The sequence below is a fragment of the Bufo gargarizans genome, chromosome 2 (genome assembly GCF_014858855.1).
Source record: "Bufo gargarizans isolate SCDJY-AF-19 chromosome 2, ASM1485885v1, whole genome shotgun sequence".
Lineage (NCBI taxonomy): Eukaryota > Metazoa > Chordata > Amphibia > Anura > Bufonidae > Bufo > Bufo gargarizans.
Window position 1 is genome coordinate 475,721,384 of NC_058081.1, and position 19,495 is coordinate 475,740,878.

The 19,495-nt window shown below is 44.0% G+C and overlaps 1 protein-coding gene across 1 annotated transcript in view; it reads left to right on the plus strand.

Moving 5' to 3' along the window:
* LOC122926059 (cadherin EGF LAG seven-pass G-type receptor 3-like) overlaps window positions 1-17,828 on the plus strand; it is a 34,337-nt gene extending 16,509 nt beyond the window's left edge. The window contains exon 3 of the mRNA XM_044277445.1: window positions 17,119-17,828. Coding sequence (XP_044133380.1) covers window positions 17,119-17,828 — 710 coding nt within the window. The remainder of the gene's footprint in view (window positions 1-17,118) is intronic.
* The last annotated feature ends 1,667 nt before the right edge of the window (window positions 17,829-19,495 follow it).

Below are 19,495 nucleotides of genomic sequence, written 5' to 3' on the forward strand. Positions count from 1 at the left end.
AAAATATATATTCTAGGAACTCGCCATGCCCCTCACAGAATACCTTGGGGTGTCTTCTTTCCAAAATGGGGTCACTTGTGGGGTATTTATACTGCCCTTGCATTTTAGGGGCCCTAAAGCATGAGAAGAAGTCTGGAATCCAAATGCCTAAAAATGCCCTCCTAAAAGGTACTCATTGGAATTTGGGCCCCTTTGCGCACCTAGGCTGCAAAAAAGTGTCACACATGTAGTATCGCCGTACTCAGGAGAAGTAGGGCAATGTGTTTGGGGTGTATTTTTACATATACCCATGCTGGGTGAGAGAAATATCTCTGTAAAATGACAACTTTGTATAAAAAAATGGGAAAAGTTGTCTTTTACTGAGATATTTCTCTCACCCAGCATGGGTATATGTAAAAATACACCCCAAAACACATTGCCCTACTTCTCCTGAGTACGGCGATACTACATGTGTGACACTTTTTTGCAGCCTAGGTGCGCAAGGGGGCCCAAATTCCAATGAGTACTTTTAGGATTTCACAGGGCATTTTTACGCATTTGGATTCCAAACTACTTCTCACGCTTTAGGTCCCCTAAAATGCCAGGGCAGTATAAATACCCCACAAGTGACCCCATTTTGGAAAGAAGACACCCCACTAACTTGTGACAAAAAATAAAAACTTCCATGAACTCACTATGCCCATCAGCGAATACCTTAGGGTGTCTACTTTCCTGAAATGGGGTCATTTGTGGGGTGTTTCTACTGTCTGGGCATTGTAGAACCTCAGGAAACATGACAGGTGCTCAGAAAGTCAAAGTGCGTAAATAAAATTTTTTGCACCATAGTTTTTACATAGTTTGTAAATGCTATAACTTTTACCCAAACCAATAAATATACACTTATTGCATTATTTTTTTAATCAAAGACATGTAGAACAATAAATTTAGAGAAAAATTTATATAGAAATGTAGTTTTATTTGAAAAAATTTACAACAGAAAGAGAAAAATGTATTTTTTTTACAAAATTTTGGTCAATTTCGATTAATATCATAAAAAGTTAAAATGTCAGCAGCAATAAAATACCACCAAATGAAAGCTCTATTAGTGAGAAGAAAAGGAGGTAAAATTAATTTGGGTGGTAAGTTGTATGAACGAGCAATAAACCGTGAAAGTAGTGTAGTGCAGAAGTGTAAAAAAGTGGTCTGGTCATTAAGGGGGTTTAAGCTAGGGGGGCTGAGGTGGTTAAGGGCCTGTTGTTGACCACCTGGTTTGACGATATAATATATGGTGGTCATGACTGTCCGCTCTGACTGACATCTGGGGTGTCCTGAGCATGAATCGTCCCCCTTTTATTCTAATGGGGCGCAGGGAGCGGGGTTGTACCACTTTATTCTGGTCATGAACTGGGTATCGACCACTGCTCACTGGTGAAATGATGTTGCTGAGCGTCTGCCATACGGTATTGAGATGAAGCCTTCAGGAAAGGCCGAGTCTGGCAAACACTGTGCATTACTGTATGAAACCAATGACTGCGAGCTGGGGGCGCTGGGTAATAAGTCACGTTGTCTATCATCATTTTTATTAGACTAGTCTGGAGAAGTATTCACAGGAGATGGATTTCTAGAACTTAATTTGACTCTGCAGGGATGAGAGGGAGGGAAAGGCGCGCACGGCGCTCAAGATATCATCATGCCTGAGAAATGGACGATTTTCTGGCTCGGCTTCTCTCAGGAAGATTCATGTGTCAGGTCTCCAGATTGATATGTGTTTATTTCAGGATCAGATAATGGGATATGGAGAACAACACGTGCGTTATAAGCTTAGGAGCCTGGCAAAATGGAGATAATAGCTGACCAGGATCGGTAATGTTCTACAGATGTTACAAAGTCTTCTGATACATTCTGAGAAAATTGTTACTTTGTGTCAGTCAATATTGTATAGTCCTCACTGATTTTGTCATGAGGTTGGTCAGCCTTTCACACCTCTCCTTCTCCGAAGTACCGACTAGGGGGCAGCCTGGCCCTTGATCATCTAGGCCTAAGGCCTCATGCACACGTCCATGTCTGTTTTGTGGTCCACAAACCATGTATCCGCAAAACACGGGGCACCTTGCACTTTCCCGTTCCGCAGGTCAAGAATAGGGCATGTGTTATATTTTTTGCAGGGCCACAGAACGGACAGCACATGGTATGCTGTCAGCATTTTTGTGGCCCCATTGAGATGAAAGGGTCCGCATCCAATGAGCAAAAAATGCGGATCAGAAGCAGTCAAAAAATATGGTCATGTGCACGGGGTGTAATCGAAATGGTTCTGTCCCAGGCACTAATTTATTTATGTAAGGGCTTTTCCTCCAAAATGTATTGTTACAAAAATCTGATTACTAAAACTGCTTGACAACGTCATATGAAAGACTGGTTGTTAGGCAGTTTATCCATGGCAACCAGCCTTTCTTAGTGTGGATCGGTCCCCTCTCCTGACATGGCTGTTTTAGTGAATACTTGTATTCTCCGTGAAGTAACAATTCTGGAGCATCTTTTCTTAGAAAGCTGTGTTGCGTCATTTCTCTGTTATTCCTCCTGGAAATGCACAAATAAATTATCATCTGGGTGATACCATTTACCTTGTCAATGGGGTGTTTTTCTACACAGACAGCACTGATTGGGGACAGAGCCAGACTGTGCAGGGGGTGCACTCGCAGCTGGGAAAAAAAAAATAAGTTGTCAATGTATTTACAAATTTTTAGGAGTAATAACTGCACAATGTAGAGTTCTAAGAAAATATGTTTCAAAATTGTTATTTCATGAGGAATACTAGTATCTACTAAAACAGACATGTCAGGAGAGCATTCTGTTGAAATGCTATAGTAATATAGTGCCTCTCCTCAGCTGGCATTAATAATCAGATTTTAAAAAAAATTACAAGTAGAAAATTAAAAGAAATGAAACTCCACCAATAAAATATACTGGTTCTGCTGATGGACCCGCACTAGTCTAGGATTTATCACCTATGCAAAGGTGGTAAATGCTTGTGGCTGGAATACCCCTTTAGGAAATGGAGACTGTCATTATAAGGTGGAATAGTCATTGTAATTACAGGATGGCTTCCCACAGCACCCAATCTATACAGTGATGTGCTTTAATGTACAGGGAGTGCAGAATTATTAGGCAAGTTGTATTTTTGAGGATTAATTTTATTATTGAACAACAACCATGTTCTCAATGAACCCCAAAAACTCATTAATATCAAAGCTGAATATTTTTGGAAGTAGTTTTTAGTTTGTTTTTAGTTTTAGCTATTTTAGGGGGATATCTGTGTGTGCAGGTGACTATTACTGTGCATAATTATTAGGCAACTTAAAAAACAAATATATACCCATTTCAATTATTTATTTTTACCAGTGAAACCAATATAACATCTCAACATTCACAAATATACATTTCTGACATTCAAAAACAAAACAAAAACAAATCAGTGACCAATATAGCCACCTTTCTTTGCAAGGACACTCAAAAGCCTGCCATCCATGAATTCTGTCAGTGTTTTGATCTGTTCACCATCAACATTGCGTGCAGCAGCAACCACAGCCTCCCAGACACTGTTCAGAGAGGTGGACTGTTTTCCCTCCTTGTAAATCTCACATTTGATGATGGACCACAGGTTCTCAATGGGGTTCAGATCAGGTGAACAAGGAGGCCATGTCATTAGATTTTCTTCTTTTATACCCTTTCTTGCCAGCCACGCTGTGGAGTACTTGGACGCGTGTGATGGAGCATTGTCCTGCATGAAAATCATGTTTTTCTTACCTTGCAGACTTCTTCCTGTACCACTGCTTGAAGAAGGTGTCTTCCAGAAACTGGCAGTAGGACTGGGAGTTGAGCTTGACTCCATCCTCAACCCGAAAAGGCCCCACAAGCTCATCTTTGATGATACCAGCCCAAACCAGTACTCCACCTCCACCTTGCTGGCGTCTGAGTCGGACTGGAGCTCTCTGCCCTTTACCAATCCAGCCACGGGCCCATCCATCTGGCCCATCAAGACTCACTCTCATTTCATCAGTCCATAAAACCTTAGAAAAATCAGTCTTGAGATATTTCTTGGCCCAGTCTTGACGTTTCAGCTTGTGTGTCTTGTTCAGTGGTGGCCGTCTTTCAGCCTTTCTTACCTTGGCCATGTCTCTGAGTATTGCACACCTTGTGCTTTTGGGCACTCCAGTGATGTTGCAGCTCTGAAATATGGCCAAACTGGTGGCAAGTGGCATCTTGGCAGCTGCACGCTTGACTTTTCTCAGTTCGTGGGCAGTTATTTTGCGCCTTGGTTTTTCCACACGCTTCTTGCGACCCTGTTGACTATTTTGAATGAAACGCTTGATTGTTCGATGATCACGCTTCAGAAGCTTTGCAATTTTAAGAGTGCTGCATCCCTCTGCAAGATATCTCACTATTTGTGACTTTTCTGAGCCTGTCAAGTCCTTCTTTTGACCCATTTTGCCAAAGGAAAGGAAGTTGCCTAATAATTATGCACACCTGATATAGGGTGTTGATGTCATTAGACCACACCCCTTCTCATTACAGAGATGCACATCACCTAATATGCCTAATTGGTAGTAGGCTTTCGAGCCTATACAGCTTGGAGTAAGACAACATGCATAAAGAGGATGATGTGGTCAAAATACTCATTTGCCTAATAATTCTGCACTCACTGTATATCCATCATTTAGCCCATCTTTCGACAGATTGTGCCATCCTGGCAGCCACCACTAGGTGGAGCTTAATTGATACTGTTTATATAATTGAATTCAAAAACATAAGTGTATACTCTCAGCTCCTGAGCTCCCCCTAGTGGTGACAGCAGGTATTTAGAATTTTATCATTTTGCTCTATGTCAATGCAGGGGATTTGGAGTCATTATATGCTCAGAGCACCATAGTCTAATATACGTTACATCCTTGAGATCCATGACCCTCCACTCCCATAGCCCCCTTCTCTTCATACTCTTCTCCTTCCACCAATATACTTATTTTTTTTTATAATGTAATGATATGTGATTTCTGTGCAGCTCTCACTCATAATGATGGATCATAGAGAGATTTTAATGACATTTCAGCGGCTGTAACGAGCACAGAGAACAGAAAGATTTGTGATGAGCCGCTATTAATATGTCTTCTCTCCTGACCTTGTGAATAGTCGTCTCATAAGGAGTCTCAAATTCAGTGGCAAATGGTCTTATTTTATGGGAAAAAAAGTTTGAAATGTGGGTTCAATGAAGCTATAGACTTTGGGTGATAGAGAGGATTTCTAATCACCCTGGGGGTCTTGGCTAGTTAGTGTGCAACATATGGATTATTTTTGGGGGTCCCCTAACATTTGTAATTGCTGCTTGGGTGGGGCTATCCTATAGGATTTAATACACTGTGTAGTTTTGGCCCCAGCGTGCTGCGGAGCAGTTCCCATTCGAGCTGCAGTGCGCTGTCACGGACACTACACAGTGTATGGCGCTGGCTGCTCCCAGTCCTGTGCACAGTGTAGGTTCCAAAACTGCTGATCGTCGGGGGTGCTGGGTGTCAGACTGACACTGATCTAATATTGATGACCTATCCTGAAGTTTGGTCATCAATATCTGTAGCTGGAGAACACTTTCAAGGTTCCCTTTAAATGACTGCAAGCAGAGATCTTGAAAATCAAGATGAATTGAGGCAAAAGGTATATTCAAAAATTATATAACTTTAATTGAGAAAGATTAAGCTGTAGTTGCAGATACTGGAATACACCTTTAAAAGGCCTTTCAGGTTGGGACTGCATGGTGACTGTGGCCGCAAGGATCGCTGTATAGCAGTGCAGCCTCAAAGCACAATGGAACTGAATAGTCATATGTGCTGCAACCACATGTAGCCCCGGCCTTATGGAGTATCCACGGTATATGACACCTCTGATGGATACGGGTCCGCACCTGTCTCCAGGGCATGGGTCTGCTAACCCCATCCTGGCTGCTGCATCCAGGTGGAGGATGAATGGAGAGGCTGTTCTAGCTAATAGACGGGGTCCTAAGGGGGGCACCTATGACATCCATATACCCTGTTGGGGGTTGTCATACTAATATACATTGATTGAATATGCCTCGTATACTGTAGGTAGACTCATATAATCCACCTTTATATTTAATACATATATTTATATATAACCAAAAAACGGAACAGCACCTCCAGAGACAAAATACATATATATACAGTACAGACCAAAAGTTTGGACACACCTTCTCGTTCAAAGAGTTTTCTTTATTTTCATGACTATGAAAACTGTAGATTCACACTGAAGGCATCAAAACTATGAATTAACACATGTGGAATTATATACATAACAAAAAAGTGTGAAACAACTGAAAATATGTCATATTCTAGGTTCTTCAAAGTAGCCACCTTTTGCTTTGATTACTGCTTTGCACACTCTTGGCATTCTCTTGATGAGCTTCAAGAGGTAGTCACCTGAAATGGTCTTCCAACAGTCTTGAAGGAGTTCCCAGAGAAGCTTAGCACTTGTTGGTTTTTTCTTAGCTGCTTTTTTCTTGCCATAATACAAATTCTAACAGTCTATTCAGTAGGACTATCAGCTGTGTATCCACCTGACTTCTCCACAACGCAACTGATGGTCCCAACCCCATTTATAAGGCAAGAAATCCCACTTATTAAACCTGACAGGGCACACCTGTGAAGTGAAAACCATTTCAGGTGACTACCTCTTGAAGCTCATCAAGAGAATGCCAAGAGTGTGCAAAGCAGTAATCAAAGCAAAAGGTGGCTACTTTGAAGAACCTAGAATATGACATATTTTCAGTTGTTTCACACTTTTTTGTTATGTATATAATTCCACATGTGTTAATTCATAGTTTTGATGCCTTCAGTGTGAATCTACAATTTTCATAGTCATGAAAATAAAAAAAACTCTTTGAATAACAAGGTGTGTCCAAACTTTTGGTCTGTACTGTATATATATGGTAGATAGATAGATATGATAGATTGATTTTTATTTTTTCAAACACATGTAACATATAAAGGGGTTAAAAAGCAAACAAAAGGATAAATAGATAGATTTTTGCAGCATCGTCTGGCCCAGTGAACACTCCTCCGGCGCTCTGATCTTCTCCTATTACACTCGGATGTCTGACCCGTCTTATGGTTGTACCATGGAAACCATATAATGCTATTTGACAATGACAGCCGCCCGTTACCAAGAGATGCAGCTCACACAGAATCGGATATTTCAGGGATCAGGGAGATCGGTTCAGGTTCCTCAGTAAAGGGAGGGTGTCACCAGAAAATTCCCTTTTACACCTAGCACACCGCCAGCTGAATGTAATGATACCTATCATTTAGCGATCCGTGGCTTCATTCTGCTTTTATTCCATATGCAAATGAGCAGTTGAGTGCACTGAGGGCGGGCCAAGTCCACGGTGTGCACCCTTGCTGCTCCTCCTCCCTCTCCTTCTTGATTGTGCTGGTTTAACAGTAAATTTCCTGGGGACAGATTCCCTTTAACAAATCCACCGCCTAAACTACTATGACCCCACAGATTATCCAGCAGGGGAAACGGACGAATGGGCCAAATATAAAGGCATCTGATTTCGTGCAAAGCCGTCTATCACAATCACACGCACTGCTGACAGGTTCTGTCGCTTTTATCACCAGCCAGGGGGGGATTGGCCATAGATCTTACAGGGAATTTTCCCAGTGGGCCGATGCCCAAGGGGCTGTCTGAGCCCTCCTCACGGCCGGCCAGTGGAAGTTTTTGGGGATGTATTTTGTGCTGCTGGCGGCAGTATTTTGTGATGGACTGTGGTATTTGGCTCTTCTGGGGCGGTATAATGTGCCACAATATGGTATTTCTGGCCTCGTCTACTTGTGTTGGCCCTGCCTTCCATCAATTTGGGCTCGACTCCAAAACGGGGCCACTTTTAGTATTTTTTCCAGGGCCACTTTAAGTTCCCCATCCACCCCTGCCCCCAGCGGATTAGGAACAGCCAACGAGCGTCCAGCTTCACGTCAGTGATTAAGCCTCCATTTAGGAAACCTGCCATGGTAGTCACCTACCTGCTGCTCCCTCATCTCTGCTGAACAGTTACCTACAAGGTGCCACCAGGAATCTACTGTAATGTCTTCTTTTATATTTCCTTCTGGAATCCCAATGCATTCAGCTTTTAATGCAAAAATTGACAGCATGTGACCACTGCAGCCAATCGTCGTACCAGTGATGTATAAAGACCACTGAGATCACTGGCTGCAGCAGTCACATGTTGTGTTATATCTCATCACTGCATCTGGGTGTCCAGAGGCCGGTGGTGGACTTGGGAAGCGTGGGCGCAACAGCGGCGATGGATTAGTAAAGTGAGTATTACTCCTTTTCTATGATTCTAAGTTGTATATGGCCTCTTTCACATGTCAGTGAATCACGGACGTCTTCTGTCTGTGGTGTCCACAGGTAGCACACAATTGACTTTAAGCGGGTTGGACTATCCCACACATTGGTGGCATATCGTTAGACTATGTCACCGGTGTCTGATAGGTGTGTGTTCTGTCTTCTTACACGTTCACACAGTGTGCAGTCTGACGTTCAGCATAAACCATTCCTGTCTTCCAAATAAGAGGACTGTTCTTTGTAGTCTAACTTGTTTATTGGTAAAACAGGATTGTTTGATTGGTAAAACTATAAGAATACAAATAGCAAGTATAAGTATAAAGTATAGATAGCATGTACTATAACATTTGCATTAACACTGAAGCATATGGTAAAATGGCTGCCTGTACATAAGATTATATGTCTAGCTAACAGTAGTAACAACTCCCTGAGTAACAATTACAACTAGCTGAACTTCTCTGCAACAAACAATATCCCTGAAATGAAGGTAGATCTCTCACCAGATATGCTTTTAATATAGGGCTACCATAAGCAGCAGCCTGTAATCCAAGATGAAGTTTAATATACCACGGGTAGTCCGCCTGTTGGTAGAGTATCTGCTGGTAGAAGAGTCTCTTGAGGGATTGCTTTGACTGTTAAAGGGGTTGTCCGGGTTCAGAGCTGAACCCGGACATACCTCCATTTTCACCCAGGCAGCCCCCCTGACTTGAGCATTGGAGCAGTTCATGCTCCAATTGCTCTCCTTTGCCCTGCGCTAAGTCGCGCAGGGCAAAGGCATTTTTTGGAGATCCGATGACGTACCGGGGCTCTCCATGGGGCTGCCAGGAAGCCCGGTGACGTCACCGAACACACTGCCGGGCGGAAGTTTCTGCCGGGCAGTGTGTTATTGAAAACAAAAGAGACCTTGCCCTGTGCGATCTAGCGCAGGGCAAGGGAGCGCATGGGAGCGCTCCGATGCCAACATCATGGGGGCTGCCTGGCTGAAAATAAGGGTATTTTCGGGTTCAGCTCTGAACCCGGACAACCCCTTTAAGACCACCTCCAAAAATGGACTGTCCCCTTCGGAAGGTGTTTCTCTACTTGACCCAATCAATTCACTTGAGAAGGAAGAAGAAAGCTATGGAGTTGCCTCTGGAAACTTTAACGTACTTAGTGAAAGTCCATTGAATTGTAGTTGCCGGAGAAGAAGCGTTGACCCACTTATCGGGATGTGTGAGCCTCTCAGGTCTGAGTTGGGGCCTCCAGCGTCGCAGGGCTTTAATTAATCCTGAAATACAGGAACGTGGAACGTTCATCCATAATGCATAATTTCAAGCTAATAGGTTATAAATAGATCTTCCCCGTGTTCCGTCTCCGCTCCTTGATTACGAGAACCCGAGTCTTCTTCTTGTGACTCAAGCTTCTTCTCGTCAGCTGCTCAAGATGCAAACTCGACTTCCCACCAAACAAACAGGCAGGCATCACTGCGAGGGATAGTTTATGTTAAAATCCCTCAGAGATCAATTCTTTGCTGCTGGAATACAAGATTTATCCTGCCGAAGCTTCCTCCGCCAGACTGTCTTGCTGAGGAGAGAAATGCCCTGTTGGAAGGAAGCTGATGAAATCTCTTTGAAGTCTCGAGCTCGGAAAGACGAATGCAGTTTCTGCAAGTAGAAGACGTACGAGGGGAACATTGCAGGAGCTCTGGCCTGCAGCCCTGTAGTCTGGAGATCCTTGCCTGTCACACCGTGTGAGTTCATGCGGATTAGAAGAATGGGGGAGACGCAACAGGGCTTATCGAGGACGACAGTTGGATGGAGATGGTTGAGGAGAAGCAGTTTACGGCTCCGCTGAAATCTTGTGATTACCTTGTGCAAAGAATAGATCTTGAAGAAGACTTAGAATATGCATTTGGTAGCGGTAACATCCAAGAGGGCTCAAAGTCCCTCTGCCACATAAGATGACATCGGTATGATGTCTATAACATGGTAGAGGCTACGCATCATTTAGACTTCCATGGTCAAGAGCCATGGTCATAAGTTGGGTGGGAAATCTGCCCACCAACCATGCCTTGGCAAAGATTGTACCTCAGGATAGGCCATTAATATCTGATCGGCGGGGGTCTCACACCTTGCACCCTTACTAGTCAGCTGTTTTGGGTGATAGCTCCTACACAGTTCTGTCTATTGTGTAGTAGAGCGAATGGGAAGGTAAAGCTTGACCATGGCGACCACATCTCCTTTCCAGGTCAATCCTTGCAAAGTTCTCTCACTCCATGGATATAGCACATTTTGTCATGTCACTTTTCTCCATGGTTCAGAAAAGCACTTGGTTCCGGCATATCCCCTACTGATGGTGGAGTGGCGGTCTAGATTGTCACCAGGAGCAGACACCATTTTCACTTCATCCACCCATGCTTGAGTGCACACGTTTGACCACAGCTTTCGCTGCTAGAGCTACACTTCTGTCCAGCGCTTTACGGTTAAGTGAATTATTCCTGTCCATTGTAAAGACGGTAAGATTTGCAGACTTACTGCCGGCATCGATTAGCATCTGTCTCAGAACCTCTTTCATATTTGCTTCCTAATTTCACAGTCTGATTACGACATTCGCTCATGACTTTGACAGATGTCATTGCTGGCGAAAAATAAAGAGCTGGGGATGGCTCTTCAGACGCTGTAATTATTCCTCATCTCTTTGTTGCGCAATTTCAAAAGTTCTCCGCGTCCCTTTCATGAGCCCTATCAAACAGGCCGGGGCCGCGAGCCGGGGCCGCTCATTTTCATGCCGCTCTTTCATCACGAGTGGCGGCTTCTGTGTAATAAATTGGAATGACTTTATCTGTCTTTGGACAGGGGAACAGGCTGCAAACACTCTGGCGAAAGCTTAAGCCCATGACCGCCGCATGGGTGTACACGGCTTGTGCATTCCAGGCGCGTCGCAGCGTGCATTACATTAACAGGAATGATGTCACTTCATGGTACCTGTCCCTTGTCGGTGGGGCGGGTGCACATGACAACTGGGAAAGACCGCCGGTGACATTTCGTGTCATTGCATTGATGCATGCACGCTTCGGGGGATAACTGGCAGATGAAAGGTTAATTAAACATGCATCGCGGTCTATTGTACTCGCCGGCGTCAGTCTTCAGATCTGTTACGCTGAGTTCTGGTCCTCATTGTGTCTTTGTTAGCATTGGCTATTGTTCGCCGGACCTTTCGCTTTCTTGCATTACCCTGCAAGCAGCTGTTTCCTGTGCTATTGCCTTTTCTGTTCCGAGGTCGCCCTTCTCCGGGGATGGTACCCCCCACGGCAACAGGCCAGGGTAATTAGGTAAATGGGAGGGGGCCATTCAGCGTGTTACTGAGAGGGGTGCATTGTGCTTTAAATGGCCAGAGGGTAGGGCAGGAATTTTTTTGTTTTTGTCTGCCCAAGGCCGTCATGAATGAATTCGCTGCTAATATCCCTGATTTGCCATGAAGCATTGTCTGCCCGGCGCCCGGCTTTGGAGGCCGGTCTCTGGACCCCATTGAATAACCGTGGCCCCTAGAGGTCAATACAGCAAATACTGCTCAGCCGCAAGAAGCAGGAAGTGGAAAGGGCTGGATTCATATTATGAGGGGGGAAGCCCTGCTGTCCATGCAGCTTCTAAGGGGCCCCTAGGGGTTTTAATTAACGAAAAAGAGTAAGAGCACTATATATTGATAAATCGCAGTATAAGGATTTTAAGTAGCCAAAAAAAGAAAAATTACTTTAGGGGGGTGACAGAAGCCCTTTAAGTAAAACCTGGCAGCTGTCTTCCAAAAACGACGCCTCGCCTGTCCGCAGGTTGTATGTGGTATTGCAACTCAACCCTATCCCCTTCAACTGAGCTAAGCTGCCATACCAGTCACAACCCACTAACAGGTGTGGAGCTGTTATTGCCAGAAAACCCCCCAAACCATATTTTTCTACACTCCTATAATAAACAAATGACAGAAGCCCTTTAACAGTCCCTTTAAGGAGTCTAGTGCCCTTCAGCTCCACCATGTGGCACTGTATTACTGGGACCTTCTCCCCTAGAAGCAATGCAGCCCTCTATGTGACACACTGAATGTCCACTGTCTGTTGCTTTAAAGGAATAATACGGTGCCCAGGGACTCGATGTGGCATCACACACGGTCTTTATGACCTAGGCCAGTGATGGCGAACCTTTTAAAGGCCAAGTGCCCAAACTGCAACCCAAAATCCACTTATTTATTGCAAAGTGCCAACAAAGCAATTTAACCTGAATACTACAGTCCAATATAGTATATCCTCTATGTACTTTATTATTTAGCTATAATAGCCTGCCTACATTCAGTGCGCTGCCTGTGCTGTTCATAGTGCGCCTGCGCTGATGAATGGCAGGAAAAGTCTAAGGCATATTGTACACCATAGACTTTTTCCAGAGTGCAGGTGCCCACAGAGAGGGCTCTGAGTGCCGCCTCTGGCACCCGTGCCATAGGTTCGCCATCACTGACCTAGGCTATCAAGACCTAATGGGTGGGGGTCCGACACTCCCGCCAATCAGCCTCCTCACAGCTTGTCAAGCACAGTGCCATCCATTGTATAGTGGCTGTGCTTGGTATTGCAACTCCACCCTATTCACTTGAATGGGACTAAGCTGCACTTGTAACCAATAAACATGAAATCAAAATTCCACCCCCACCTTACACCTGCTTCTCTGCTCTGGGTGCAAGCTTGTAATTACTTGTGAACAAGGAGGACCAGGATGAACAGTCCTCTAGTTTTCATAATGTGAAGCTGTGGGAGGACAGCTGACTATTATCAGAAAGTGATCTGCAACCTGCGGCGGTTTCTGTAATATCCCTTTAAATCTCATTTCTAGATACTGAATATGGTGGAATTATCCAACATTGGAAATAACTTCTCGAAGCGAAATAGTTAAAACGTCTTTTTATTGGACAGGAGGAATAATGACGGATGTACTTATTGCGCGTGTCAGTGTGCCTAGAGAGACACCGGCTGATCAATAACTGCATTGCCACGAAGGGGTGGCAGTTAATATTGACGAGCTGCCTGGCGGATCCTAAAGGGCAGAACATTCAGCTCCGAGACCGGGAGATTAAACGCGTTTTTTATTGAGATTCCGCATCGAGCTTTGGCTTCTTCGAGGTGCGATCTGTATCAATGGAAGGAGAAGTTTGATTAACTTTGTTTTCGCTTCTTCTTCTATTGATTTTAGCCGCAGAAGCTTCTGAAAACTCATTAAGGGTATTCTCCTAAAATGAAAAAAATATCCTGTATCTATAAGGCCCTTAAAGGGGTTGCCCGGACAGTATTTTTATATATTTTTTTATAAGTCAGAATGGCATAAAAAAAAGTCTTATTCAGATCACCGATTCCCGCCGCTCTTATTCCGACACTTCCTTTGTCCTCGCTGCTCTGTACTTCCTGATCCCGAACCCGCACGCAGGAAATGACTGCTCAGCCAATCACTGGCCGCAGAGGTCACCCCCTTCAGTCAGTGATTGGCTGAGCAGTCATTTCCTGTGTGCTGGTTCGGGAAAAGAGGGAACCCGGGAAGCACCAGGACGGGAGTGGCAGCAGATCGGTGATCTGAGTATGACTTGCCATTTCGACCCTTTAAGAAAGAATTTAGCACCTGGACAACCCCTTTAATTTCTCTGTACCTACACAGACAGTGAGACAACCCTCTGGACTCCCTTGAACAATAGGTTTGACTCCCTTGAACAATATCTCTCCGTCCATCCCATGAAAGCGATGGGGAGCCCGGTCAGGACCCCCTCCTTCACTAGCCTGTCAGGGAGCACCGCAAGGAGCCTGTTGATTTTAACTGTACTGATTTACCAAACCTCTCCAAAGATGATAGCATGGCAGCTTATCACTGCCAGGACCCCTTAAAATCAGCAGGTGACTCCTTTATAGTGAATGACCACCTTTTTTTTTATTTTTTTATTTTTTTTTAGATAAATAGTTCCCAGTTCTTAAAAGATCTACAGATTTCCAATTTTTAGAATAGAAACAGTAAAATACTGGCCTCCCGGAGCCACCACTAGGGGGAGTCTATGAGCCGACTGCATAGTGAAGTCCTGGGCTCCCTCTAGTGGTGGCTGCATCAGACAGAATTTACTATTTGTGTCTATAAACTGAGCTCCAAACGCCTCAAAGATATATTAAGAAATGAATCAGCGCAGAATGTTGGACCTAAAGATGATATAGCGTTCAAAGGCGGGCTTTCACTTTAAGTAAGGACTCATTCATCCTTGTCTGCCGCTATAAATACAAGTATGTGTTGTGTACGGATGTATAGGATCATGTAGAAAAATGCCTCCTGGATTGTAGATGCTTAATGGGGGAGAAATGATGCATTGGATAAGGCTCTGGATAACAGGCAAGCAGGATTCAGCTTCACTGCCCACCCCTAGGACATCCCAATAATGAAGGCGGATATAAACCGTGGCAAGCAAATGTTTTTTTATCGTTGCTGCAGGGTATTTATTCTGAGTATTCGCTTTTGTATTTCCTTTTACATAATGAATAACAGGAATATGGTGTGTATATGCTTCCTGCCCTCAGTAGTATACAAATTGCACAGTGCTATAAATTACACTCGGATTGGTGTGATCCACCCGGTGGTCAGAACGGGTACTGCAATTATAGGAGCAATCTGATTTAGTGTAGTTTTGGTCCGCATCCGATCTGCATTTTTTTTTGTGGATCGGATGCGGACCCTTTCAAGGGGCTCCGTACCCTGTGCTGTCCGCATCTGTATGTCCGTTCCGCGGCCCCACCAAAAAAAATGTCCTATCCTTGTCCGTTTTGCAGATATGAATAGACATTTGTGGAAGAGAAAATGTGGGATGCACACAGCCATGATCCACGATTTGTGGACCACAAAAATGTATACAGTTGTGTGCATTAGGTCTTAAAGTATGAAAAGCCAGGATCAGACTGTGGACCCCTGAACCCAGCAGAGCTAATGTTTCCTAGGGCCCATCTTTCAGCTATGTTCATATAGGGTTGTACAGGAATACAAAAACATAACTTCTTCCTTCCAAAAAGCCGCCCACCTGTCCATGGGTTGCACGTCTGGTCAGCTTAGCTTCAAGTGGGGCTGAGCTGCAATACCACATACAAACTGCAGACAGGTGTGGTGCTGTTTTTGGAAAGAATCAGCCATCTTTTTTCTAATCCTGTATGGCTGATGCTGGGATTTATGATCATTGCAGAACCAGCCCCAAGTGGAGGAACCTCTGGTCCGGTCCGACCTTATTCCAATCACTTGTAACCCTTGACTAGAACCGTACTTGCCTGAACCCAACATGTTCAGAGCAGCATCTAATCCATCTCCGGTAAGGCGGGTCGCCGGCCATACTGTTACTTAAGAGAAGGCTTTTACTGAGGGTTATAAATCATTTATATGGCCGGCCTGCCAGACCTAAATAATAACTTCCCTGACTCACCAAATTACCGGAATTGTTAATCACTGAGCCTTTAACCCTTGAGGATGCAAGCGTTCAGTGCTTCCGTAACCTGGAGACCTGGTGACCAAATTCTAAAAAGTCTAGGTCAACTGAGAAATCTGGAACACCAAAAACCATGATATATTTGGACAATAGCCCCTGAGTCTACGGCCAGTGGGCCTCCTCCATGGGAAGGGTTGAGAGGATGTCCAGTGCGGTTCCACCTGCCATTATTGAATCTGACTGGTTGCTGTTGGCAACTCCTTCCCTTTTTGATAATTCTTTTCTAAATGAGCCCCTATGGTCTTCCCGCCGGTTCGCCAAACCCCTTTGGGATTCCGTAAATCCACGAGAGCCCATTAGGCGGATGTATAAAACCCGTCTAAAAGAGAAACAGTCTTTGTTGCCCATAGCAACCAGAGCTGAGCTCTGATTGGTTCATACGTGCAACATAGACCGTTTCCCTTTTAGACATGTTTCATAGGTTAGTCACGGCTGAGATCACGTTGTATGTGGCCCCTGGAGCCATTCCTGTATCCACATACTATGAATTTCACCTCTTTTTGTTCTTTCAGCCCGTTTCTCATTTTTCTTCTCAGCATATGATGGGAAATCAATGGCTTTGAATGGAGGGGGAGTGTGACAGCCCCCGGTATTTAGCAGAAGAGTAGTTTTGCTGTTTTATGATGAATATCTAAGGAGGAATGACGGATACATTCTCGATTTTTCTGGCAGTATTTTTTTAGCTTCTTTTATGGTATTTTTTTATATTTATGAGATTCTTAGAAACAAGTTCAACAAAGACATCTGTAAAATGGAGTTTAGCAGTCAAGCGCCATTGTTGGTCACCTGGCAACAAAAACATCAAAAAAAATTTTGGGGTATATCTGGTGAATTTTTGCACCTACTTTACAATTCATTTAAATGAAGGCTGAGCTGTAGTACCCCGCTATGGCCACTACACAGCAGATGGTGCCTTTAAAAACCCAAATTATAGGACATTTTTAACCATGGGAACGTCTCCCAACATGTCCAGAGATATCCCAGTTAGAATAAACTGGTCTGGTTCACAGGACAGTCTTATGAAAATTAGCGCTCGTGGCAACTATGGGTCAATATGGCCACCATAATGGTTCCATATCCATAAAAATAGGGAAAAAAAAGTTAGGTGTCAGAGTTGACCTTTCTTTTTGTAGTCCAGAAAAGTTGACATGAAGAGGTGATAAACCAAAAACTGTATATTTCCGATTGCAATGACTTCATGTCTTCTTCTTATCTCTTCTGTAGATGGGATCCATAGTGTGACCGCCCAATGTGTCCTGCGTGTTCTCATCATCACAGAAGACATGTTGTCTAACAGTATCACAGTTCGCCTAGAGAACATGTCTCAGGAGCGCTTCCTGTCTCCCCTGTTGACCAGCTTCTTGGAGGGAGTGTCGACCGTGTTGGCCACCCCAAAGGAAGACATCTTCATTTTCAACATCCAGAATGACACCGACGTTAAGAGCACCATACTCAACATCAGCTTCTCTGCCCTCGTTCCACAAGGTGACCGCTCACAGTTTTTCAGCTCAGAAGACCTTCAAGAGCAACTCTATATGAAGAGGATGACTCTGACCTCGGCCTCCATGCTGGAGGTCTTACCATTTGACGATAATGTCTGTCTACGTGAACCCTGTGAAAATTATATGAAGTGTATATCTGTGCTGAAGTTTGACAGCTCGGCTCCATTCATTGCTTCCGAGTCCATACTTTTCCGTCCAATTCACCCCATCACTGGTCTACGCTGCCGTTGCCCTCAGGGCTTCACCGGGGATTATTGTGAAATTGAAATTAATCTTTGCTACTCAAATCCTTGTCAAAATGGAGGCGTATGTGCCAGAAGAGAAGGAGGCTACACGTGTATATGCCAGGAACGCTTCACAGGTCAGTGTTATTGTGGTTGTGGTATGGGTTGGCATGCTTGGTGGTTTGTTGGGATAGCATGGTGTCCTTAAAGGCTTACTATAGAGTTGTTTGTTGGCATAGTCGAGTGATATTTTGCCATTTTAGAGCTGTGGTTGGTACGGTGGACCTCTTTGAAGGTCTCAGTTGCTAACTTGGAGACATTTTTTATCTGTATGGTGGCTTTCTAGGATAATTTGATGGCACTACAGGTTTACATTGGGGCATTGCAGAGCTATACGTGATGGGCTAATATAAGTCATACCGTTTTATAGAGGTTTGTAGGGTTTCAAGTGGCAAGAAGGACAACAGAGAGTAGAAGGAATGAGGGAATATTAAGTAGTTGTTGCTTACCTATGCTTGTGAAGTCCTGTACTTCACATTTAGGGTCCATTCACACGTCCTGTTTTTTTTCATCCTGAAAAACGGTCCGTTTTTTGCGGATCCGTTGTTCCTGAAAATGTTTCCGTATGTCATCCGGATCCGCAAAAAACGGGAACATGTATACATTTCAATAATCAAATAAAGTTGTTTGGATATCTTTGAAAAAAAAAAAAAAAAAAAAAAATTTGTTATGTGTTTCCAGGAACGGAATCCGCAAAAAACGGATGACATACGGAATGACATCCGAATGTCATCCGTTTTTTGCGGATCCATTGACTTTGTATTGTACCAGGATCCGATTTTTCAGGACAAGAATAGGACATGTTTTATATTTAAACGGACATGCGGAACGGAACAACGGAAACGGACAGCACACATTGTGCTGTCCGATTTTTTCCAGGACCCATTGAAAATGAATGGGTCCAGATCTGGTCCTGATCTGTTCCTGAAAAAACGGAACAGATCAGGAAAGAAAAAACGGACGTGTGAATGGACCCTTAGAGAAATACTGGGTGCCAGGTAGCCAAATCTGCCTAAAGGTTGCCAGTATCCTCATTAATATCTATTAACGTGACTCTTGGCTCTATCAACTTGAGTGCCTACATATCTCTTGAGGTCTACAGTAATTTTGTTGATGTACCTGGTGCCAACATTCACTTACAAAAAGTTCTCCTTGGCTATGCTATTGCTTTGATTTTGACTTGAGATTTCTACAGTCACCTACGTCAAAGATAACCTAGAAAAGATAAATTGATAACAAAGGTCTAGTAAAAATGGACCATATATTGAACCAGGGATGCACAAAATATTGTGCACATAATATTATATATGTTTATGATACTGGTGTCGTCTTCAGAGGTTGAGGAACCTTAAGCTCCTTCAAGCGCCAGGACGGCTACTTTGGCACCTGCTATAGCTACCCCCCATCGCCTCATCGAGCAACGCTCTTAAGAACACACTTGGCTTGACTGGGTGATAGAAATATTAGGCATCTCAAAAGGTTTGGCGTCACTGGGTCCAGGGATCACATAGCTAAAAATATTATATAAAATCTGTCAGTTTCTGGGGTTTTTCCGTTTTTTTTTTTCACATGGGACGATCGTTGACTGGTGGAGCGGTAAACCGTTTTACGTTCTCTCGAGCCGCACTCAGCAAACATTATAGATCAGCTCGCTGCATTCCCTTGAGGAGCTTTATGTGGTTGGCTACTTGACAATGAAGCCAACAGGTGCCGTCCTGTAATTCTGCGCTGTTTACCCAGTATGAGTCTGTTTACCGTCATGACGCTGGAGATGGTGCTGAATTCTAAGCAGCGTCCGGGGAATTGGTCTTGTAG